The sequence below is a fragment of the Balearica regulorum genome, chromosome 12 (genome assembly GCF_011004875.1).
Source record: "Balearica regulorum gibbericeps isolate bBalReg1 chromosome 12, bBalReg1.pri, whole genome shotgun sequence".
Taxonomy (NCBI): domain Eukaryota; kingdom Metazoa; phylum Chordata; class Aves; order Gruiformes; family Gruidae; genus Balearica; species Balearica regulorum.
Genome location: NC_046195.1, coordinates 23,715,463 through 23,738,305, shown reverse-complemented (window position 1 = coordinate 23,738,305; position 22,843 = coordinate 23,715,463). Strand labels below are relative to the sequence as shown.

Here is a 22,843-nt window from a genome sequence, read left to right as displayed (position 1 = left end):
GCGGGCCGAGCCGAGCGGGGCCGAGCCGAGCCGAGTCGAGCCGTGTGCCTTCAGCCGGGCTCGTCCTGCGCGGTGTCGGTGCCGGCCTCGGCCGGGCCCGGGACGGGAGACATCCGCGCCGGAGAACAGCGTCCCGTCCCGTCCCGTCCGGTCCCGGCGCTCTGCCCGCACCCCCCGCGGTTGGGCGGCTGGCTCGGGACCGGCCGGCGGGGCAGGGCCGGGCAGCACCGGGGCAGGGGTCCCGCTGACCGGCCGGAGGAGCCTGGCCGCAGCCCCGGCCACCCTGTGGGGTGCCACTCGCCGGGGTCCTCCGGCCACGTCCGACCGGTGCCCTGGCAGCCGGGACACCGGGTTTAGGGCCCCCGCCACCGCCGGTTCTGCACCCTCGGGTGTGGAAGCGTCTACCCCAGGTGCTGGCGCTGGGGGGGGGCCGAGCCCCCGAGGGCTGCAGTGCCCCCCGGCTGACCCGCGGGCAGGGAGGGGACGGTCCCCCGCTGCCACCCCTACGCCTTGCCCCTTCGCGTGGGTCCGGGGTGGGGGTGACAAACGACGGAGGCTGAGCCCAGCTGCCTGGCACCGAGTGCTGTAATTCCCGCGGGGCCTTGCCAGGCTGCGGGACGTGTCCTGCGTTTGGCGGGGCTGCCGAATTCCTCCTGGCACCACCTGGCAAAACCTCTGCTCCCTCGGTCCATGGCGGGGCCCGGTGGCAGAGCCGCCGGGGGGGTTGTGCTGTGCCAGCCGCTGGCGTAGCTGCTTGGGCAGAGAAGGAGCTGGGCAGACGTGGCCGCTGCCTCTGCCAGCCGGAGCCGAGCCCCGGCTCTCCTGTTCGGCCTGCTGACAGCGGCCCCGCCAAGCCCCAGCGCTGCCACCTGGGTCCCCATCTCTGTCACCGCAGAACCTCGGCACGGCTGGCACTGGGAGGCAGGGCTGCTTCTGGTGCAGCAGAACCCTTGTGCCATGCTGCGGTGCAGGGCTGGGGGAGCCCCTGGGCTTTCCCGGGGGTACCGGTGATGGCATCTGTGTTGGGAAGGGCCGGGGCTGCTTCGTGGCAGGCATGAGGGGTTTACCGTAATCGGCCGGTTGCTGCCTGCGTCAGCACACGTCAGAGGCTCTGGGGGATGCGAAGTTTCGCAGAGGCAAGTCAAGGGCAGAGCTGGGAGCGATCGGCTTGCATGAGTTGCCCCTGCGCAGCATCCAGCCGCAGAAGATAAGACTTCTGTTGAAGTTGGGCAAAACACTACAAAAAAACACAAACCACTGCAGCCACCTCTGCCATCCTGTGCTGCCTTCTCGAAAGAAAGGAAGAGGTTTTGTGTTCCGGGAACTCTACCTGCTGCACCCTGCGGCAGGGGGATTTGGGAAGCAGAGGGGGCAGAGCCGTGCTTCAACCACACACTGCTGGGTGCCTACCCTGTGCTTGCCGGAGCGGGTGCCCTCGGGGCCGTGCAGTGGAGGCTGCGTGGGGCAAGGCCAGCGACAGAGGTGGCAACCAGGAAACCCAAAAGCAAGCGTGCTTTTCCAGTTGGTGGGTCAGCGCTGGAGCACGATCCCGAAGGAAGTGCAGGGAATTCTCTTCCTTTTGGCGCCCTTGGTTCCAGGCTGGGAGATGTCCTCCTGGCAGGATCTCATTCAGCCAGTCTCGGGGAGAGCAGACCCGATTCTTGGCAGCGGCACTGGCCCCGGTCTGGGCCCAGCTCCGCTGGGGTGGAGGGTCCCCGCGGTGGCTGCAGAGGTCCTGAGGCTGGCACAAAGGTGGGCTCTCTCCTGGGGGACTCTGCTCTTGCCCCAGCACCTCTCTGTGCTGGGGTCGGGCAGATCCAGTTGGGTAACCGGCCGCCCTGGGCTCGGTTCTTGCTGCGGCGCTGGGTGAAGGCTCTCCCTGCAGCACCCTCCAGGAGCTGTCTCAGACAGCCCTGTTTCTGCTGCTGAGCCCCAGGCAGAGCTGTGGGCTCTCTGCAGGCCCCCACTGCTTCAGCACGTCCTCGCAGTGGCTGGAGGAGCTGGGACGGCCCCGCTAGAGCTGGCAGGGGTGGGGTGCACGGCAGAACCCTGGTGCTGCAGGCCTGCCTTCGTGCCCTGTAGCTTCTGGTTGGCCTTCGCAGCCCAGGCATTAGTAGCTTTATAGTCCTACAGCAACTGATGAACCTCCCCAGCCTTGCCCAGGAGTAAGCAAGAGCTCGTTTGGGTGTTTCTGGTCTTTACACCTAGATGACAATTACAGCTCCCGCTCTGTGTTTGATCATCTGATGAGATATTAATCTTGAGGGTTATCAAAGCGTGTTCCCACCCAACGAGTCCTGTGCCGCCATGGCAAGGAGCGAGCTTCAACGTATGACTCAGTGAAACAAGTAGACACACCACTTTAAGGGAAGCTTGGGAGTTGCACACAAAGCACATAATGTCCCATTCAGGTGAAGCAAAACTAAAGACCTTGGCAAACAGGGAAATGCTTTCACAGCCTGGCTCAGTTCTGTGACCGCAGGCGTTGGAGGCCGTGGCGAGACGTGGCCCTCAGCCTGCGACGTGTCTTCACTGCCCCATGTCCCCTCGAGAGGCACAGCCGAACTGGAGACACCAAATGCCGGCATTGCCCGAGCTGGTGCGGCAGGACCCGTGGGGGGACCCAGCCCCGAGGTCTCCCCAGGCAGGGCCCTGCGGCACCCGTTGTGGTGCAGGGCACACGGGGGTGTTGTGGCTCTGCACCTGCCCTTACCGGCTCCCCTGGGGACGTGGCACAGGGGCTGCCAAGAACTGGTGTGGCTGAGGGCAGCCCCAGCCCCCTCTCCCCGGCACAGCGGCTGCTGACGTGTCGGCCCTGCAGCGCCTTGGCAGCCGGCAGCTGGGCTGCGGCAGGGATGGGGGGTGCTTCGTAGGGCTAAGGCCCCCGTTCCTGGGGTGGTGCAAGGCCACGAGGCTGGCAGCCGCTGGCGGGGGTGAGGCCAGAGCATGGCCAGTGCCTGGCACGGGCCCGTCTGCTCCTCGGTGCTTTGCCAGCTTGCCGGAGAAAACCTGCGCCTGCCAGGCTCTGGGCTGGATTCGTGTGCCCGTACCTGTAAGCATCCCCTTCCCCAGCCCACGGGCAAACAGGGCTCCTGCTGAAGGGCCACGGGTGGGCTCTCCACCCTGGTGTTTTCTGCACGTGTGTTTGTGTTCCTGTGCGTGTCATTTGTGTGGAGCCCCACGAGTGCCACAGGCACCTAAAGGTGCTTGGGCTGGGCAAGGATGTCCCTGCAGCTGCACAGCTGCAGTTTGTAGCGGGAGAGGGAATGGTGGGGTGCGATGCACCACAGCCCAGGCGGTGCTATGGCAGGCTGTGGGTCGATACCTTGGCAGCAATAGAGCTGCTGACAACAAAGTCAGAGGCAGATAAAGTTACAGAACCACCCTGAGCCGCTGTTTGTGTCTGCAGCTGTACCGCAGGGCAAGGTCAGGGTGTTCGGGCTGGGCCTCAAGTCTTCCGCATGTGACCACAGCGAGATGTTGTGTCTGAGAGCGTGGCTATGAATAGAGCCTCTCGAGCCGGCGGGACCCTGCGGAGTGCAGGTCCCGGCTGGGCCACGGCAGTCCCAGCTCCGGGGGCACGGGGCCTTCCCAGGAGCCTGCCGGTAGCAACCAGCAGTGAGGGGAGGAGAGGGGCCAGGGAGACTCCAGGGAAAGGGGACTGCAGCCTGAGCTCCGGGAGAGTGTGCAGGAGGGGGGGCTGGGGAAATGCGTCTGCAGCACAGCAGAGGGGCTGCGGGCTCGCCCCTGCGCCAGCACAGGCATGGGGGCAGAGCGGGTTGCTGTGCTCCAGGTAAACATTTAGTTATTGATTTGGTCTGGACGTCCTCTGCCCGCCGTTGCTGCCCGTTACTTGGTTTTCTCTGCTGTTTGTGAGTGCCCTCTGCCCTTCACCGCTGGTTCCCCACTCACCAGTGTGTCCTCGAGCTCCCCCCAGGATGGGGGTGCCTGTGGGTAGGGGTGCAGCCCTGTTGCTGCTCTGCCTCCCAGAAAGCTCAGCAGATGAGCAGTTGCATCACTGTTGGAGCTTGTGCAATCTCTGCAACCCAAAAGCCAAAACTTGACCTGATTTTTGCATGAAAGGAGGTTTCTATTGATTGTTGTGGGCTACCAGGCTACGACACATAGTGTGTTTGGTGCGGAGCAACACGGGGGGGTGTCTCCCCCCGGCCCCAGCGAGCAGTTTGGCCCCTGTGCCTACAGTGTGGGCTCCAGGGGATGCCGTGGGCCATCGCCTGGCAGGGCAGACCTCGCAGGGAGCTGCTGGCTGGCTCGCCGTAGCGCGCTGCTGGCGTGATGGTGTGCCGGGAGTCGCCGTGCGGAGCAGCCCGCTCCTGGCCATCTCCTGGAGCACACCAATGGCCCCAAGCGATGGCCCCCAAGTCAGTTAAATGTCCAAGAGGAGGGTTCATGGTCCTGGCAGACGTGGCTGCGGTAGCTGCCTCACCCCCGCTGCCGAGCAAAGGGATGCCGAGCAGCCATTCAGATCCAGCCTGGTGACCCTGCTCTCTGCTCCATCCGCAGCCGTCCCCAGCCCCGAGGGGTGCTGGGGAAGCAGATCCCGCTCACGTTCTCACGTTTGTGGCTTCACCCCGCAGCCAGCTGCTCCCAGTTGCAGGCATTGTCTTTGGCAGGAGTGCGGGGTCACCGTGCGGGTCCAAAGCTAGTATTTTACGTAAGAGAGAGGTGCTTCCTGCCTGCCTGCCCTGCGGCGCAGAGATAAGCCCTGTGGTGACAAGGGCCCTTTGTCAGCTCCTCTCCCCAGCGTGACATGTCACAGGGGCCAGGTGCAACGGCTTGTCTCCTGCCCGGGCACGGCCGCCAGCGCCTAAACGAGGCATCTGAAGACAAAACGGTGGGTGGGGGGAGGCAGCCCGCCTACTGCCCTCCCTCCCACCCCGGGCCAGGGTCGGGCTCAGGACCTGCCCCCAGCACACGTATCCCCCATATATCTCCGCGGGGCACTCCCGGCTCGGGTGCGCATCCAGGGGCTGGGTGGTTGGCCTGGACTCACCGGCCGCCAAGGACAACTCCCGACGAGGCTGCGGTGGCACAGGGTGAGTGCTGCATGTCCGTGGGGTGCCGGGGACCCCCAGGCTGCGCGGTGAGACCGTGGCCCCAGAGGGTGGACCTGCGGTACCTCAGCCCCTGTGGCCAGTGGTCGTTGGCAGCAGCTCCTGGGGCCGGACGCTGGCGTCGGCACAGCCAGAATCGCTGCCCCTGGGGCGACGCTGCAGCCAGGTGTCTGCCCTGCAAAACTAACCCAGTTTAACAGAGAAACCTGCCCTGTGCCAGATTTTCTGGGCTGTTCTCAGCATCTCAGTTACCAAGGTGACTGTTTCCTGTGCGATTGCTAATGCTTCGTGATCTCGATCATGATATCCGAGTGACTTCCTTTTCTCTGTAAGGAGCTGTAGGACCCGCTCCTACCCGGACCCCTTCTGAGGTGAGGAGGATTCAGGTCAGTTTGGGTTCTGCTGCTTTTGCTTTTTGCTCTTGACCCAGCTTTTGCGTTGCTCTTGACATGGTCCCGTGCGTGCGAGGGACAAGAGTGTATTGTTTTTTACGAACGACCGAAGCCGAGATGAGCCGCAATTCACTTCTCACCTTTTCTCCTTGGTGGAAGTCTCTCTCCTGAAACCTGAAACTGGGCTGATGGATTTTCCTTGTGTTGCTGCCTTCCAGATGGCTTCTCCGTCAGGCTGCTGCACGCTGGCCGGGGCTGCAGCCCCCGCCATACCGACTTCGCTGGAAGTCCGGTGCTGCTCCTGTCGGCCCTGGCTGAGGAAACCCCCCGCTCCCAGACGGGCCGGTCTGGGTAGGCTTGTGTCCTGCCACCCCCGCCGCAGAGTGACCCGCCATCTGCCGCGCCGGGCGCGGGGGGACGCGAGACGAGGCGTCCCCTGGGTGCTCTTCTCTGCGGGCGCCCTCGCGCCTCCGGTCGTGCCCGGGGCCTGTGGGGGGGTGTCAGGGCTCTCACGGGGCAGATCCGGTTCTCCCGCTCGGGTGGGCACGAGCGGCCCCGGTGGCCACGTGCCGGGACGGGGCAGAGGCCGTGCCCGGTGTCGGCGGAGGGAGGGTGTCCCCAGGCCGGGGCGAGGGGCAGCGGCCCCGGTTCTCGCGGTGCTCCCGGGGGGGAGAGGGACGCCTGGGTGGGGGGATGTGGGTGTCCGGGGGGGAGCTGGGCGCTGCGGCGGGGCGCGGAGCGCTCGGCGGCGCCGGTGCGGCGGCGGCGGGGCGGGCGGGGCGGGCGGCGGTGACGGCATCCGGCGGCGCCCGGCGGAGCGGCGGCCGTGCCGCGCCGTGCCGGGCCGGGCTGCGCCGGGCCGAGCGGAGCCGGGCAGGGCCGAGCGGGGCCGGTCGGTCGGTGCGTGGCCGGTCGGCGCGGGGCGGGGCGGCGGGCGGCGCTGACAGCTGCTCGGCGTAAACAAGCGGCCCCGTCGGCCGCCCCCTGCCTGGGCCGGGCCCGGCTCCGGGGCGGGCGCTCCGGGCGCCCCGCGGCGTGACGCGGCGCCGCCGACAGACGGGCCCGGCCGCCGGCGGGACGGGAGCGGGCAGGCCGCGCGGTAAGGGCGCGGGGACGGCGGCGGGGACGCGGCCGGGGACGGGCTCGACCCGCCGGCGCCGGCGGTTTGACAGCTGGGGCGGCCCCGGCCGGGCGGGACCCCGGGCGCCGGGGCCGGGCCGGGCGGGGGCGGCCGGCGGCGCCGCGGCCGTTGGGCAGCCCCGGGCTCGGGACGCTGCTGGCGGGGACGTGCGCGGCCCGGCGGCCCCTGGGCAGGCGTTCCCCGGAGCCGCGGGCTGGGCCGGCCCTGCGCGGCGAAGTCTGTGTGCCCGGGGGCGCGGGGCTGCGGCGGGGAGCGGGCTGGGGGCTGCGGGCTGGGGGCCGGCCCGGCCCGGCCGGGCCGCGCTCAAGGGCTGGCGGTGGGGACGGCCAGAGCAGCCGCTGCGGGAAGCCGAGGGCCAGGAGGGAGCCAGGCCTCGTCCCGTCCCGCCCACGGGGCCGGCCCCGGCCCGGCCGCCCTCGCAGCCACCCGTGGCTGGGCCGCTGGAGTGGGGACGCAGCGCTGCGGGCGCCAGACGGCCGGTGGCTCCGGCCGTTGCTGTGGGGCCGGTGCTACGGCCTCGGGAGTGCCGTGTTGCTGCCGTGTGGCGGCAGGGCTCAGCCCGTGGGGAAGTGCTGGTATCCATCAGTATTGGGACGGATTCCAGCCAGCCGCTGCCCTGTGCGTGCCGGGTGCGATGGGCAGCGTACCGCTCGTGGGGCTGCAGGTGTGGAGCAGAGAGTGCGGCCCGTCAGCTGGCCGGGACTTGTGTCCCCGTTGGCCTGCAGCAGCCCGGGGCTGTCCCTCTGCCTCTCCTTCCTGCTCCCAGCGCACCAGGCCAGAAGTTTGCAGGCAGGGCCGGGATGTGCGGCGGAGCTGCTGGGGTCTAGCGGGGAGGGAGCCAGCCTGGGCTGCGCTGGGGCAGCAGGCGTGGAGTGCCGGGGCTGAGGAGGGCTGGGCTCTGCTCCCTGTGGCGGAGGCCCGCTGCAGCGTTGTCCCCACGTTGAGCAGTCATCGCTGGGGAGCGGGGTGGCTGCTAGCTCTGGGACCAGCAAGGCGGAGGAGACTGCCCAGCGAGGTGTTGGCACAGAGACTGCCCGTGGCCGACAGTGTCCCCTTGTGCCATGCTTGCCGGTCTCTCCACTTGTGTGGTAGCTTTTTTCCTTCCCTGGGGGTCTGGGAGCCTTTCCCACTGGAAACTGTGATTTGGGCCCTGGCATGATCTGGGACCCAAGGCTCTGGTCAGCCTCCGGTGGGTGCTTGTGGCTCCGGATGCCTCGGCAGGGTGTCCAAGCCAGCAGCTGGCCGAGGTCTGGTCGCTGAGGGGGAGCTGCAGCGTGCCTGAATCGCGGCACTGTCTGCGCTGCAGCCTGCGGCGGGGTCTCAGGCGGCTGCCAGGAGCTGCTCTCCTCCCCTGGCAGCGCTGCAGGCTCCCTGCTCGCTGGGGCTGCTGCTTGCCAGAGGGGGATGGGGCTCCTCTGGGCACTGCTGGTTCTCACCTTTATCGCTGTCTCTGAAACACAACCAGATATTTCAGTGTCCCTGTGGACCTCCGTGAGTGGAGCTCGCACCAGCACTGTCGTGTTGCGGGCCCCTTTGTGTTGGGTGGGTCACTCCCTGCTCTGCTCCCCACCTGCTTTCCCAGCTTCTTGTGTTTGCCTTCCGACACGGTGTGACCTGTTCCCAGGCATCCTTGCGTGCAGGTCCCTGGGTGCGCACTGGAGGTGATGGCGTTCCACTTTTCCTGGTCCCTGTGCCGGTTTCCTGTCTGTTCTGGAGATGAGTCACACCGGTGTCACCATGTTGTGCTCCAGAGGAAGGGCAGAGCTGAGCTGCTGATGGTGACAGGCAGCACAGCACTCAGCACTGCTACCAGGCACTGCCTGGTCGATTGCTGATTGTGGAGGTGCCAGGGCCTGGGGCTCTGCTCTCCCTGGCTTTCCTCCTTCCAGCAGTCTCTCGTGCAGCTAGGGTCTCCCCCTTAGTCTGGGGACATCTCCTCCTGTCTCCCCTTAGGACTGGAAAGGCAGGCTTTGCATCCTGGTTGCTCCCAGCTTTGTGCCCAGATAGGCCCATTTTGGGGAAGGGAGCTCCTGTCCTGTGGCGGTGGGAGGCACAGTTTCCCTTGCCTTGCCTCTCCCCTCCTTCGGTGCCCTTCTCCCCTCCCGGTTCATCTCCTGTGTTTGTAAGCACAGAGTGTAAGTACACATTGGGCAATAGGCAAGGTAAACAGCGGTTCCGCCGTGGCTCCTCAGGGCCCCAGGTCCTGTGTGGCTGTCCGTGAGCTGTGGTGGACAGCGGGTGCTGTGTGCCAAGGCTCCCTTGCCTGGTGCTGGAGCCGCGGCTTGGTCCGGTGGAGCCTGCCCTCCCTGGGTTTGAGGAGAGGCACCCCGGGGCCTGACCACTCTTCCATCTCTTTGCAGATCGTGCTGCTGTCCTGGACAGTCTGCTCCTGCTGCCGCCCTTCAGCCCGGCTGTCACGGGCTCGTCCCCATGCTCTCTTGGGCTGAGCAGGGATCAGCGGGGCAAAGAGGCCAGTGTGCCTCGGGGCGCTGACGCAGGGAGGCTGCTGGACCTGCCGCTCCCGGGACCCTCCTGCTCCCCAGCTAGAGGAACCCCGATACTCTGATGGATCTGAGGCCCTGCTCGCTGCTCCTGCTCTGGACTCTGGTGGTTGCCCTCACTCTCCTGGCCCAGGAGGTGCTGGCCCAGCGTATTTACACCAACACCTGGGCTGTGCTCGTCCCCGCAGGGCCCCAGGAGGCTGACAGGCTGGCCAGGAAGCATGGATTCCTCAACCTGGGCCCGGTAAGTCCCCTGCTGTCCTCTCCCCGTGGAAGCTGTGTCCTCTGCTGGCCTTGTCACAGTCTGTGCAGGGCCGGGCTTGGCCCCAGAGCTGGCTTGGGGGCTGCTCTTTCTGGCGGCAGGGCCACTGCATTTGTGCCTGTTCCCTGCAGCCTTTCAGCATCCGCTGTGTTGACTCGAGGGTGGTAATTAGCTGTATGCAGCCGGGGGCCTCCCCCCGCCATCGGAATGGTCTGGTGGCACGGCACAGAGTGGCACACTCTGCCTGCTGGAGGGGGCTGCTCATCCCAGCGTGAGAAAATTGGGAGTGTTGTGTGTTGGTGGAGGAAGGGAGGGCTCCCGATTCCTGGTGGTGCTCCCCGCAGCGAGCTGCCCCAGCGCAGCATGGCCTCAGCTCAGCTGCGGCAGCAGCAGCACCACCTGGGTGTCCCTGGAGCAGGCAGTCTGACAGCAGCCATGTGTCCTTGGCCCTAAACTGCCATTTGCAGGAGGTGTGTCAGCAGGTCCCCGCTGCTCCCTCAGCCCATGGAAGGACCAGGCAGCTCACATGGCTGTGCTGAGCCAGTGCTGCCATTACCCCTCTGGCAGCAGAGTGACAGCGAAGGAACCGGGGCCTTTTGTGTCCCCTGCGGTCCCAGCTGCTCCTGGCCTTGTCCCCAGTATGAGGAGCTCTGCGGTGTTCTTCTCCCAGAAGCCTTGGCAGGGCCCAGCTCCCCTGGGGTGAAATCCCAGAGGAAATTGCACAACTCGTGGCTGCAGTGTCAGGACCTCGCTGGGAGCAGCTGCCGCAGCGGGTGGGGAAGGTGGCTGCCACTGGAGCCAGCGGGTGCTTGGTCCTGCCGCCTGAAAGGAGCCCTGCGTGGGGCGGTGGGTACGCAGGGCTCTGAGGACAGGGACCTCCCAGTCCTCCGGTGCTTGTGCTGGAGGAGGGAGCCCTGTGGGGGCCAGGGCCAGGCCCCACTGAGGGCATCTGTGCTGCGGGGACAATGGGGCAGCTTCATGCAGGTGCCGTCTGCGTGGAAGTGTCTTAGAGCCAACATCAAGGCAAAGGATGTGTCAGGCCAGTGCTACTGCTGTGCAGAGGACCAGGAGAGTGGCCTAGGATGTGTCCCACTGGGCCAGGTCTCCACTGAGACCCCTGGGAGCGGGGGACGGATGCCATCAGCCTGCTGCCGGCAGTGTTTCCTGTCACACTGCAGTGCCAGGTCCCAGGGGCACCGGGGCTCTGTGGCCATGTCTCCACTGGCCCAAGGTTGCCTGTCAGGCCCCGGGCTGCAGTGCAGAGCCACGCAGGGCCCTGTGGCTCGGCAGGGAGCCCGGGCCTGTTTGGGGTCCCTCCCTGTGAGCCATGGGGGTTCCATGCCAGCTCTGCCCGGCAGCGCCCACCTTCTCCCTGCACCATTTGCTCTGCGGCCAGAGGCTGGCACCTCCCAGCTCTCCCGGCCCGTGGAGCAGCAGCAAGGCAGCACCTGTAGGCAAAGCCCTGTGGGCTGTGGCAGCTCAGGCTGTGGCAGGAGCTGTGGGTCTGAGCTTCTGTTTTTGCCTGTCCTGGTGTCTGTGCTGTGGGACAAGGCTTGGCTGGCCTGGGCAACCCACTCCGGCAGAGAGGCTGTGGTGGCTGGGTGGGAAAAGCGGGGCTGGAAGGAGCTGGGCTTTCCCTCCTGGGAGGTTTCTGGGCTGCTGTTCCTGGGGGGGGGGTGTGTGCCGCTGGGACAGGATGTGGCAGCCTGGAAGGGGGGGACCGGGTGCTTCTGGCAGTGCCCCAGTAAGAGGCCCCCAGGGTCCTTATCTGAGAGGATCCTGGCCTCAGCGTGGGGTCTGGACACTGTCCTCAGAGGCGTGCTGTCCTGGCGTACTCCCTGCTCCACTGCTGCCTGCGGGGCTGGGGCAGGCAGGCAGCTCCCTGCCCAGCGGTGCCTCCATCAGAGAGGTGCCAGGACCAGTGTCTGGTGCCAGTGGCCTTGAAGGGGATCCAAGGGACAGTGTGTGTGTGTGGATCAGAGGAGAGGGATGGATGAGGCAGTGAGGTGGGAGCATGGTGATTTGTGCCACTGGGGCTGGTGCAGAGGAGGGGGTGCAGGTGCTGCCTGCCCCAGCTGGGGTTGGGGAGCACCAGGGGAGGGCTTGGCCGCTGGTGCTGGCCTTGGCTGCACTGGCAGGACACTGGGACCGAGCGGCCCCAGCAGCACCAGCCCAGGGAGGAGTGCTCTTATCTCCCATACTGCTGGGCTGCAGGTCCCCACTGCTCCCAGGGACGCAGGTGGGAGTGCAGCAGCCCCCTGGCCCTGGGACTGACTGAGGTGGTGTGAGCCATGGTGGGAGGCTGGGCAGGAGCAGTGAGCTGGCACTGCTCTCTGTGGGATCAGCACTGCCCGCCCCATGGATGCATAGGGCTGGGGGGCGGCTCTGCCCTTGCTGAGGACAGGGACTATGGGATTAGGGTGGAAGTGTGTGGGCTGGCTGGCTCCCGGCTGCTACCGCAGTGTCTGCAGACCTAATCCAGCCGGATGACCAGGCAGAGCCGCCATCTCCTTGCAGGAACAATCAGGGCTCTGTCCTTACCCCTGGAGGGGGTGAGGGGTTGCTGGGGGAGGGCAGCTCGCCTGCAGCTCGCTTTCCCCTCTGCCAGCCCGGTGGTAGAGGCTTTTCTACCTCGGCACCTCCCCAAATGCTCTGAGCTGCCAGGTGTCCCAGGCTATACTGGGGGAACACGGTGTGCCGTGGGGAACAAGCCTGGGTCTGTCCCCAGTGCCAGAGGTGCGATGCTGCCCGTGCCCCACTGGGAAGGGGTGTGAAGCTGCAGGCTGAGTCCTGGCCTTTCCTCTGCCAACCCAGGGCAGGAGCAGCGCCCAGCTGTCACCAGCGCAGGGGAGCACAGCCCCACGTCATGAGCACCACATCTCGGGGAGACGGCATGGTTTGCAGCTTCCTTGGATAACACCAGCTGGCACGGTGTGGGTTGATTTGCACGCTGCATTGTCCCCTGCTGTTAGCTTGCTCCCCACCGTGGCCCCAGCTGTGGGACACACATATACAGAGGGGAGCGGTGTCCTGAGCTGGCAGCCGGGGGTTTTGCCTGCCCCTTGCCTGGGGACTGATGTGTGCCAGCGTGCTGCGAGCACCAGGCTCCCCTGGTGATGGAGCTGTGGACGCAAGTCCTGACCCCTGTGTTTGGCTCGTGCCGTTCTGTGCTGCTGGTGCTGGGCTGCCACAAATCGAGTCAGTTCCCTTTCCTGCCCACGGAGCAGCTGGTGCCCAGGGGGCTGTGCCATGGGGGAAGCCCTGCGGAGTGGAGCAATTCCCCTTTGGCAAGCGGGGGCTGGCATGTGGTTTCCCCTAAGCGGGGGTGGTGCAGTCTGGCTCCAGGTGCCTGGATGTGTTTCCCTCGCCCTGTGGAGCACGGAGGGGCTTCGGATTGAAGAGCATGACTTCGAGAGCCACAGCCCAGATCTGCTGCCCCAAGACTGAGGGTGCTGCTCACCTGGGTGCACCTTTCCTCCCCTGCTCAGCGCTGGCTGGCTGTGTGACTGGCCAGCATGGCAGCACACCTGCAGAGCTCTGATAAGCTTGGGGGGGGGGTGGCATTCGTTAACTGCAACCAGACTGGTTTGTCACAGTTTGGGGTGGTGGAGGGTGAGACATCCTCTCCCTTGTGTTCACACAGCCCAGCCCTGCAGGCAATGGCACAGCTTGGGCAGCCAGATCCAACATGCGGCCACTGCTCAGGCTTCCTGGCTTCCAGCGGGGCAGGGTGGGCGCTCGGCTCCCTTCTCCCCGGTCCAGGCAGGCTGCTGGGCGGCAGGGGTGGGGCCGCCGCGGCCAGGCCGGCCTCCGGGATGTGCAGGAGGGGATAAGGAAATGACAGCACTGGAAAGGGTTTGGGGTTTAAAAATAACTGGCTGAGTGGCTGCATGGCCTCCTGGCCCAGCCGAGCTGCGCTGGAGTCCCAGCCATGTCCCAGCCCTGGCTGGGCTGTCCCCATGTGCGTGGGAGCTGAGCTGGGGTTAGTGCAGCATGGCTCCTCGGCTGGGGCTGGACGCCTGCGTGCCCCCCCCTCGCTTTGCTCCACTGTGGCTGGCTGTGCCCCGAGGTGGAGACTGGTGCTGAGTGCTCTGGTGGGGCGCTGGCCTGGGGCATATGGGGAGATGGGCTTGGTGAGTGGCCTGCCCTGAGGAGCAGAGGCTGGCTCAGACCCTCCCTGCCCTGGCTGGGGCTGCTGGGCAGAGGGGTCTGGAGCTCCCCCGGACCCCCCTTACCACTAGCAGGCGGTGCTGGTTGGCTCTGGCGGAGGAGCGGTGGTTTTGTCTCCTGAGGTACCTCTTCCAGGCTAGCTCTGAAAGGCCTGTCCCTCTCTGGTGCTGCTTGCCTGGATCCTCCCTGCCTTGGCAGCAGCTTTGTTTGGGGACATGCAGGAGGGTGAGGTGGGCAGAGGCTGTGTCACCCCAAGGTCCCCCAGCTGCCTTGTCACCAGCTGCCACAGCCTCTCACAGGAGGTCCTGCACCGTGTACCACCAGCCACTCTGGAGTGGGTGGCCCAGCCTGCCCGTGGCAGCCCCAGGCCGTGGGATTGCAGGTGGGGGACAGGGAATTGGGGAGACTGGGCTGTCACGTCAATCCTGCTCCTTTCTCTATTGCAGATCTTTGGTGACTATTACCACTTTCGGCACAGCGGTGTGGTGAAGCGTTCCCTCTCACCCCACCAGCCCTGGCACAGCCGTTTGGCCAGGGAACCGCAGGTACGTGCGGCGGGGGGACCCTACCTGTCATCTGCCTGGCTTTGGTCCTGGGCACTTTGCACTGGCACGTGAGCCAGCGCTGGGCACAGGATGGAGCTGAGCTGCCTTGAACCGTCCCCTGGCATTGAGGCCCGTGGCAGAGCTGGGTGCGAGCCCGGCACGTGGCTGGCAAGGGCAGGGGGTTGGCGGAGCCGGCATCACTGGCCTGTGGGCTGCTGTGGTCCCAGGGCACGGGGCAGCCTCGGCTCCCTGGAGGGCTCTCCGTCCTCGTATGCGGGGCAAGGTGTGCAGGGCAGTGCCGGCAGTGCCAGATCCCAGCACGGCAGTGTGGCAGGGCTGCCGTGATCCCTGTCCCCTGGCTCCAGTCCAGGGGCCTGGCACTCTGGCAGCGCAGCGGGGCGAGCAGCACGTCACGGCGGCTGGCAGGCTCTCGGCAGCCCGCTGCTCAGCAGAGCTCTGCGCTCTGACCTGCCCGCTCCGCTGGAGCGGAGCCTGTTGTGGGATGCCCGGCGCTGCTGCCTCAGCACAGCCGGTCAGGGGAGGCCAGGAGGGGCAGTCTGGGTGCTGCAGTAGCTCCGGCGGGGTCAGATGCTCTGCCAGCCCAGGGCTGACTGCGAGCTCCCCTGGGGAGAGCCCCTCTGGGAGGCTGCTGGCTGGGGGGCAGGGGGTCCAGGGAGCTGCCGACACAGGCGCGAGCTGCCGAGGGGGCAGGCAGGGGCAGCAGGGGAGCCCCATGCCCTCTCTGCCCCCAGGTGCAGTGGCTGGAGCAGCAGGTGGCAAAGCGCAGGACCAAGCGAGACATTTTCATGGAGCCCACGGACCCCAAGTTCCCGCAGCAGTGGTACCTGGTGAGTGCCGGGCAGGGGCTGCGCGGTGCCGGGCAAGGAGAGGAGCTGCCCAGCCATGGTGCAGCTGGTGCGAGTTCTGGGGACACAGACGTGGCACCCAAGGGATGGTTGTCCAGCGGCTGCCGCTGCCAGGCTGGTGCGGAGGAGGAAGGCCCAAGGCAGCTGCCTGGTGCTGTGTGTCTGGGGACACCCCAGGAAAGAGGCTGTGCTCACGGAGCTGCGGCTCTCTGCCAGGGCACTGGCAGGGCTGGGGAGAGCCTGGGGAGCAGCCCTTTGCCTGGCCCAAGAATGGGCCTGTGCCCGTGCCTGTCTGCATCATCAAACTTGGGCACAAGCCTGATCTCTGTGAAGGGAGCCATGTTGATGGGGCTCAGTCTCCTTTCGGAGTAGCCCTCCTTGGGCAGCTGTGCCCAGCCCTCTGTGCCCGGGGTTTCCTCATCCCCATGCCACAGCAGAGCGGGGTGAAGGCCGCCTCTTGCCTCTAACAGCCGGGCCTGGGAGGGGTCCGGGCACACCCTGCTGTGGTACCAGTGACTGGGCGCAGCTCCTATTGCCAGGACTTCTCTCGGCAGTACAACACAAACCAGCGGGACCTGAATGTGCGTCAGGCCTGGGAGCAGGGCTACACAGGCAAGGGCATCGTGGTTTCCATCCTGGATGATGGCATTGAGAAGAACCACCCTGACCTGGAGGGCAATTATGTAAGTGTGGGGCAATGCCGCAGGGCAGTGTGCCACAGGAGCCTGTCCAGGTGGCTGCATCCGCTCGGTGCAGCCCTGGAGCTGCTTGGCACAGGGCTCGTGCCTGCCGTGGTGGGACGTGGAGGAAAGCAATGGAGCTGGGACTGGAGCCTGCCCCCCCTGCTCAGCCCAGCCTCAGGGATGTGGAACAAGGTCCCAGGGCAGTGGGGCTCGGTGGCCAAGATAGACTCTCTCTAACTGCCAGATCTGTCTTCCAGGATCCAGGGGCGAGCTTTGATGTCAATGACCAGGACCCAGACCCACAGCCCCGTTACACACAGATGAACGACAACAGGTGAGGCAGGAGGCAGAGGTGAGGGCAGCACAGCCCAGCCACGGCAGGGACTTGGTGGCAGCACCAGCCGTCACAAACTGCAGGAGGGTGCAGGGGTGGCAGCATGCTTCTGCCCCACAGAGAAACCTCCTGCTTCCCTTTCTGATGTGAGCAGCATCCTTTGGGGCTGCCCAGTGCCAGTGCAGGCTGTTCAGGCCCCCTGCTCCAGAGCAGGAGGGTAACAGAGGAGCACTGTGGGGCCTTTGTCGGCCTCCCTATCCGGGAGGGACGGGAGGCAGCCTGGGTGCTGGTCCCTCTGGCTGTGGCTGGTGCTCAGCCCTGTGCTCCCCATGCCCCACCTGAGCACTCTTGGTCTTGTTTCAACTGCAGACACGGCACACGCTGCGCCGGGGAAGTTGCTGCCGTGGCAAACAACGGGATCTGTGGTGTCGGCGTGGCTTACAACGCCAGGATCGGAGGTGGGTGCCACCCTGCCCTGCACCGAGAGCAAAGCCCGCACTGTGCTCTGCAGGTGCCTCGTGACCAGAGGAGCGGGCTGTGCTGGGGATCTTGGCACTGCTGTCCAGGGCAGCCCTGTGACAGCCCACAGCACGGGGTGGCAGCAGTGGACAGAGGGCTCTCACCAGCGGCACCACTGCTGTGCGGCACGCGGCCGCCCTGCCCTGCCCGGTCGCCCATGACGTCTGCTCTCTGGCCCTAGGCGTGCGCATGCTGGATGGGGAGGTGACTGATGCTGTGGAGGCCCATTCCCTGGGCCTCAATCCCAACCACATCCACATCTACAGTGCCAGCTGGGGCCCCGAGGACGATGGCAAGACTGTGGACGGTCCGGCCCGGCTGGCGGAGGAGGCTTTCTTCCGAGGGGTCAGCCAGGTGAGCAGGAGAGTTTGCCGGGGCAGCGCCGGCTGAGCTCCTGCCTCTTCCCCCTGGTCTCCCTTGCTCTGCCTGCCCCAGTCGTTGTCCCGGCCCTTCCGTGATGAGCTGTCTTCAGCCCATCTCCAGGATCAGGCTCTGTTGGTTTTTCCTGTTCTTCCTGTGTGATGGCTCAGAGTCAGGGCTCCTCCCATGCAGGGTGCTCATCTCCCCTTTCTGAGCAGCCCTGTCCTGCCTGCTCCAAGGGCTCCCACGCAGCCCGACACTGAGACAGTCTCTCCCCACTCTCCGAAGCTCTGTGCTGGTACCTGCATGGTTTCATGCCAGCCACTCACCCTCGTTTCCTCTGCCTGTCCTCCCCTCGCGGTCCCCATGCGCTGTCAGTGCAGCCTGTGCCTTGGCGTGGCCATGGTGCAGCCTGTGTGGTTCAGCTGTGCCCCATGTCCTCCTGGGATTCCCAGCACCGAAAGACAGTGTGTGCTGTGCAAGGCGTGCTGCAAACCCACCCTGCTGTGCCACGCCAGCAGCGTCATGCGTGCTGTGAGTGGAACTGTGGCTTTTGGGTGCTGAGCTGCTGGTTGGGACTGCTCTGCTGAGCTCCCACAGTGCTGCCAGGCAGCTGTAAATCCCACACAGGCAGAGTCAGCCTGGGTGATCTCCAAGCACAAAAAGACATCAGTTCTTGGAAGCCCCCCTTCGGCAGGACCTCCTGCCACCCAGCGCCTTACCTCTTGGGGCAGCCCCTACAGAGCTGCCTCAGCACCCTCCGTAGGCATGGCAGTGGTGAGGGATGGCGGTGCCAGGCGCCCAGGCTGTCAGCCTGTGACTGATGGCGTCCCGCCGTCCTCTGGTGTCCCAGCTGCATCTGCTCGGTCTTTCCTGCTCGGGCTGCAGGCTCCCTGGGGCTGGCACCATCCCCTTGTCCCCAGCTCCAGCCTGGGGCTTCCCGCCCTGCGGCAGCGCGGGTGATGCCGGTGCTGGCCCTCACCCTGCCTCTGTTGCTAGGGCCGAGGGGGGCTGGGCTCCATCTTCGTCTGGGCGTCCGGGAACGGGGGCCGCGAGCACGACAGCTGCAACTGTGACGGTTACACCAACAGCATCTACACACTGTCCATCAGCAGCACCACGCAGTACGGTAACGTGCCCTGGTACAGCGAGGCCTGCTCCTCCACCCTTGCCACCACCTACAGCAGCGGCAACCAGAACGAGAAGCAGATCGTGAGTTGGGGCTGTCGGTGTCTGCGGGCTGGGGGCTGATGGGGGTGGGATGCGCTGTAGGCATCCTTCTGGGAGCCGGGTGGGCCATGGTGCTGGGAGCAGGGCTGGCCCTGCTCTGCCACGCTGCTGCCTGACATGCTGCTCCCAGGGCTTGACCTCGTGAGTTAAGGACTTCTGGGGGGAAGCTTGTGAGCCGCCCCAGGAGCGGTGGCTTTGCCTCGCCTCTTGCAGCCCTCGTGGGGGATCCGGGACCCAAGCCGGCTCCTGGACATGGCTGGTGCCCGCAGCACCTCCTACCCCAGCACTCCTTCTTGCAGGTGACGACTGACCTCAGACAGAAATGCACCGAATCGCACACAGGGACATCGGCCTCGGCACCCCTGGCCGCTGGCATCATCGCCCTCACCCTGGAAGCCAAGTAAGGGCAGGCACAAAGCGAGGCTGGGCTGGGGTGGTCGTGCAAGCCCCGCGAGGCAGAGGCACCCAGACGCAGACCCGCCGGGGGCCGGGAGGAGCTGGGTGCTGGTGCCTGAGCCCTGTGTCTCCCCGCAGCAAGAACCTGACCTGGCGGGACATGCAGCACCTGGTGGTGCAGACGTCGAAGCCGGCCCACCTCAACGCCAACGACTGGGTCACCAATGGCGTTGGCCGCAAAGGTACTGAGGTGTTGGGGGTGGACCAGGGCTCCCGTTCCTGCAAGCATCACTAGCCCAGGGATGCTGGGGCAGGGCAGCCCAGCAGCCCTGGGAGGTGAAGGAGGCAGCAGGCCCTGGTGAGCCACACAGCACCGGCCCCAGGAGCAGTGCTGAGCCCCTCTCTTTCCACAGTCAGCCACTCCTACGGCTATGGCCTGCTGGATGCCGGGGCCATGGTGAGCCTGGCCAAGAACTGGACCACAGTGGGACCTCAGAGGAAGTGCGTCATCGATGTCCTCACGGAGCCGAAGTAAGGACTGGTGAGCCCAGGAGGGCATCGCCCAGCGTCTGCCCCACGCACGGCCCTGTGCCTCCAGCGCTGATGTCGACCGCTGAACCTGCCCGCTCCTGCTGGGGCTGGGTTGGGCGCGGCAGGGGTGCGAGCAGGCTGGGGCACTGTGGTTTGGGAGCAGCCAGGGCGAGTCATCCCCAGACAGAGGGGCTTTTCAGGGGTCGGACAGAAGCTCCTTTTACTGCTGCTTGGCCGCCGACGCCACAGTGTAGCATGTGCCGAGTCTTGTGCGCAGCCAAGATGCTCCCTGGGGGCTCTCGGGTCGGGGGGGAGGAGTGCATCCCTGGGCACAGAGGGAGCCAGAGGTGGGCCCTGCCTCTGCCTGCTGCCCTGCCCGGGTCCCCTGGGACCCAGCCCTGCCTGTGCAGAGCGGGGACTCCTTGTGACCAGCATCCTGTGCTGGCACCAGGGCCGGCACTGCAGGCAGCTGCAGAGGGGACAGCCACGCACGAGCAGTGGCATGGGGTCGGCAGTGCCCGTCCCATCCCTGGCTGTGCCGTGCAGGGTGGAGCCGGCACCGCGGCAGGCAAAGAAAGGGCCCATTCAGGGCTGGCACGGAGCGGCTGCTGGGGAGGTGGCGCCGGGCAGTGTGTGCTCGGCAGAGCAAACCCTGCCGCGCCCGGGAGCTGGAGCAGGCCCGTCAGCTGCCTGCGCCCTGTCTGGGGATGGAGAGGAGGCACTGCCAGTCGCTGCGGGATTGCCTCCTGCTCCAGCCATCCCCCCGGGCACAGCACCTGGTTCTCGGGGCAGCTGCGAAGCCCCGCACCAGGAGCAGGGGCCAGGGCGTCCTGTTACCTGTCCCTGGGCTGGGACTGGGCTCACTCTTGCCTGTCCTCGGTAGGGACATCGGGAAGCGCCTGGAGGTGCGGCGGAAGGTGGACGCCTGCCTAGGGAAAGCTAACTACATCAGCCGGCTGGAGCACGCGCAAGCCAGGCTGACGCTGTCCTACAACCGGCGGGGGGACCTGGCCATCCACCTTGTCAGTCCCATGGGCACCCGCTCCACCCTCCTGGCCTCCAGGTAGGTGCCAGGGTGCCCTGGGGCAGCCCCAGGCCCGGGCTGGCATGAGTGGGTTTGCGGGACACTGGCACACACCTCTCTGCCCCTCACCCAGGCCCCATGACTTCTCGGCTGACGGCTTCAACGACTGGGCCTTCATGACGACGCACTCATGGGACGAGGACCCCTCCGGGGAATGGGTGCTGGAAATCGAGAACACCAGCGATGCCAACAACTACGGTAGGGCTGGGCCAGCCTCCCCCCACTGCCGCCGCCTTCCGAGCCCGGGGTGGAACTAGAGCAGCACAGGTGCCCGGCGCCCCCGCAGCACCCTTGAGCAGAGGGGCCAGCATCGCCTCGGATGCTTTGCAGTGACCTGGCTGGGGAGAGGCTGGAGCTGGGCACGTGGGGAGGGGATATGGCTGCTCCAGGATGGCAAAGGTCTGGGGCAGCAGCTGGCCTGGCCCCCGCCCTGCGGCAGCCCTGTGCAGGGCCATGGTGCCACGCCAGGCACCCTTCCAGGTGGTGGGCACAGCCCTGCTGTCCCCTGACAGCCCACGGTGGGGACTAGTGGGCACCCCCTCCTGCTGCCTGTCCCAAGTGCGGATGTTCCCGTGGGCACATTGGTGGTCCTCACCCCGTCTCATTGCAGGCACACTGACCAAGTTCACGCTCGTGCTCTACGGAACAGCCACTGACTCCCCCAGCCTCTCCAACCAGCTGGAGAGCAGCGGCTGCAAGACCCTGACCCCCAGCCAGACCTGCGTGGGTGAGTGTGGGGCCAGCAGGGAGGGGACGGGGATGTGGGGTGTAGGCAGCCCCACCTCGTGCGCTGATCCTGCCTTTCCCGCAGTCTGCGAGGAGGGGTACTACCTGCACCAGAAGAGCTGCCTGAAGCACTGCCCTCCTGGCTTCGCACCCGGCGTCCAGAACACGCACTACAATCTGGAGAACAGCGTGGAGCCCATCGCACCCCACCTCTGCCTGCCCTGCCACCCCTCCTGCGCCACCTGCATGGGGCCCGGCCCCAACCAGTGCCTGACCTGCCCCGCGCACTCCCACTTCAGCAGCCTGGACCTCTCCTGCTCCCACCAGACGCAGAGCAGCCGCGCATCCCCTGCCCTGGCAGATAGCGAGGGGCTGGCCGAGGCCCCCCCTCCAGCCAACCTGCCCGTCCTCATTGCCAGCCTCAGCTGCGTCCTCATTGTTGTCATATTCGTCACCATCTTCCTGGTGCTGCAGGCGCGCTCAGGCTTCAGTCTGCGGGGTGTGAAGGTATACGCCCTGGACAGCGGGATCATCTCCTACAAGGGGCTTCCCTCCGACATCTGGCAGGAGGAGGGCCCCTCCGAGTCGGACGGTGAGGAGTACGAGGCCCACAGTGAGAGGACTGCCTTCATCAGAGACCAAAGTGCCCTTTGATGAGCCCTCCCGCCCCTCCCTCCTCCCTGCCCAGCACTGCGGGGCCGGGGCAGGTGAGGCTGAGGGGCCCCGGACTCTGCCCTCATCCCCCTCCCGCACCACAGCAGCCCGGGGCTCCCCGCCTGCCGGCACCATCCCTTGGCCCCAGCTTGGGTGGCCAGGCTCGGCCTTGCCGGCACCGTCCCCAGCTTGGCACCGTCCCAGTCTTGCACCGTTTCTCTTGACCCCACGTCCATAAGTCCATCCTGTACCCCACGCCGGGGTGTTTGATGGCGGTGGGGCCCCTGGTGCTCACTGGCCCTGCGTTGGCAGCCATGTCCCCTGCTCCAGGTGGGCAGCTGCTGCTGGGGGTCATGTGCGTCCCCCCAGGGTGGGCAGCCTGTGGGGTCCCTGGGTTGTCGTTGTTCGGGCTGAGCTGCCCGAGACGTGCTCTGCCCCGCCAGGCTGAGCCCAGCCGATGGCATGGTGTCCCCTGGCCCCTACCACCCTCGGCACCGGCCGGGCCTTGGCCTGTGTCCCTGGCTCAGCACGCTGCGTCCCGGCTCCCTGCCACCTCCTGAGGGCCTGTCCGCCTCCACCCGTGCCCTTCAACAGCAATAATGGCCAGGCCTCAGCCTCTGCTGCGTGCTTGCCCGCTGCCTGCCCATCCCATCACAGCTGCAGCTGTCTGCAGCGTGGACAGGAGCCCCCCCACACCGCATAGCGTGGGGCAGGGCAGCGCCTTTCCTTGTGCCCGGGGCTCAGCCCCCCAACGTGGGCAGGGACCCCCTCGCACAGACCCCGCTCTGCGGGGCTGCCCCGGGCCCCCTCCTGTTTTGCCCCTAGGCAGGGCTGTGCGCGCTGCTGGCCGGGGCAGTTGGGCAGCGCCGGTGCCTGCGCTGCCCCAGCTCTGCCTGCACCCTGCCTGTGCTGGGCAGAGCCCGGCTTCCCCACGGCCCCAGCACGCCCCTGCCCCCTGACGTGCCTTGCCCCCACTTGGTGACAATCCGTTCCCTCCCGGCGCCGCCTGCCCTTGCTGCCCCTTCCCCGCGGGCTGGGGGCCGGTGTCGTGAGCCCCTTCGCCGTCCGCTGCTGCACACCGGGGCTGCGACACAGGCTCCCACCTGCCCCGTGCCAGCGCCAGCCCCAGCCTGCCGTGGATGGAGCTGCTGGCTGGGGGCCACAGGACTATTTTTCTATAATAACTTTTTGGTGCACAGTAATTTTTCTTGTAATTTAATCAGCCGGGAGCTGCCTCCTGAGCCTGTTTTTAATTTAATGGATGTGGATATAACGCTAGAGAGACTGAGTTATTAAATGTTCAGAACTATGCAAACCAGCTCCGCTGCCTGTGCTCTGTGTGCTGCAGCTGCGGGTGGCCCCGGCTGGGATGCC

General features: G+C 66.4%; 1 protein-coding gene across 1 annotated transcript; it reads left to right on the top strand.

The window, feature by feature from the left end:
• The first annotated feature begins 6,441 nt into the window (after positions 1-6,441).
• FURIN (furin, paired basic amino acid cleaving enzyme) lies at positions 6,442-22,787 on the top strand. Its single transcript, XM_075764479.1, has 16 exons — positions 6,442-6,566; positions 8,969-9,353; positions 13,988-14,086; positions 14,839-14,934; positions 15,507-15,635; positions 15,893-15,969; positions 16,339-16,427; positions 16,670-16,842; positions 17,848-18,060; positions 18,378-18,478; positions 18,613-18,716; positions 18,888-19,005; positions 19,889-20,068; positions 20,163-20,287; positions 20,700-20,816; positions 20,901-22,787. The coding sequence occupies exons 2-16, from the start codon at positions 9,174-9,176 to the stop codon at positions 21,467-21,469; spliced, it is 2,370 nt and encodes a 789-aa protein (XP_075620594.1). The 5' UTR covers positions 6,442-6,566; positions 8,969-9,173; the 3' UTR covers positions 21,470-22,787.
• The last annotated feature ends 56 nt before the right edge of the window (positions 22,788-22,843 follow it).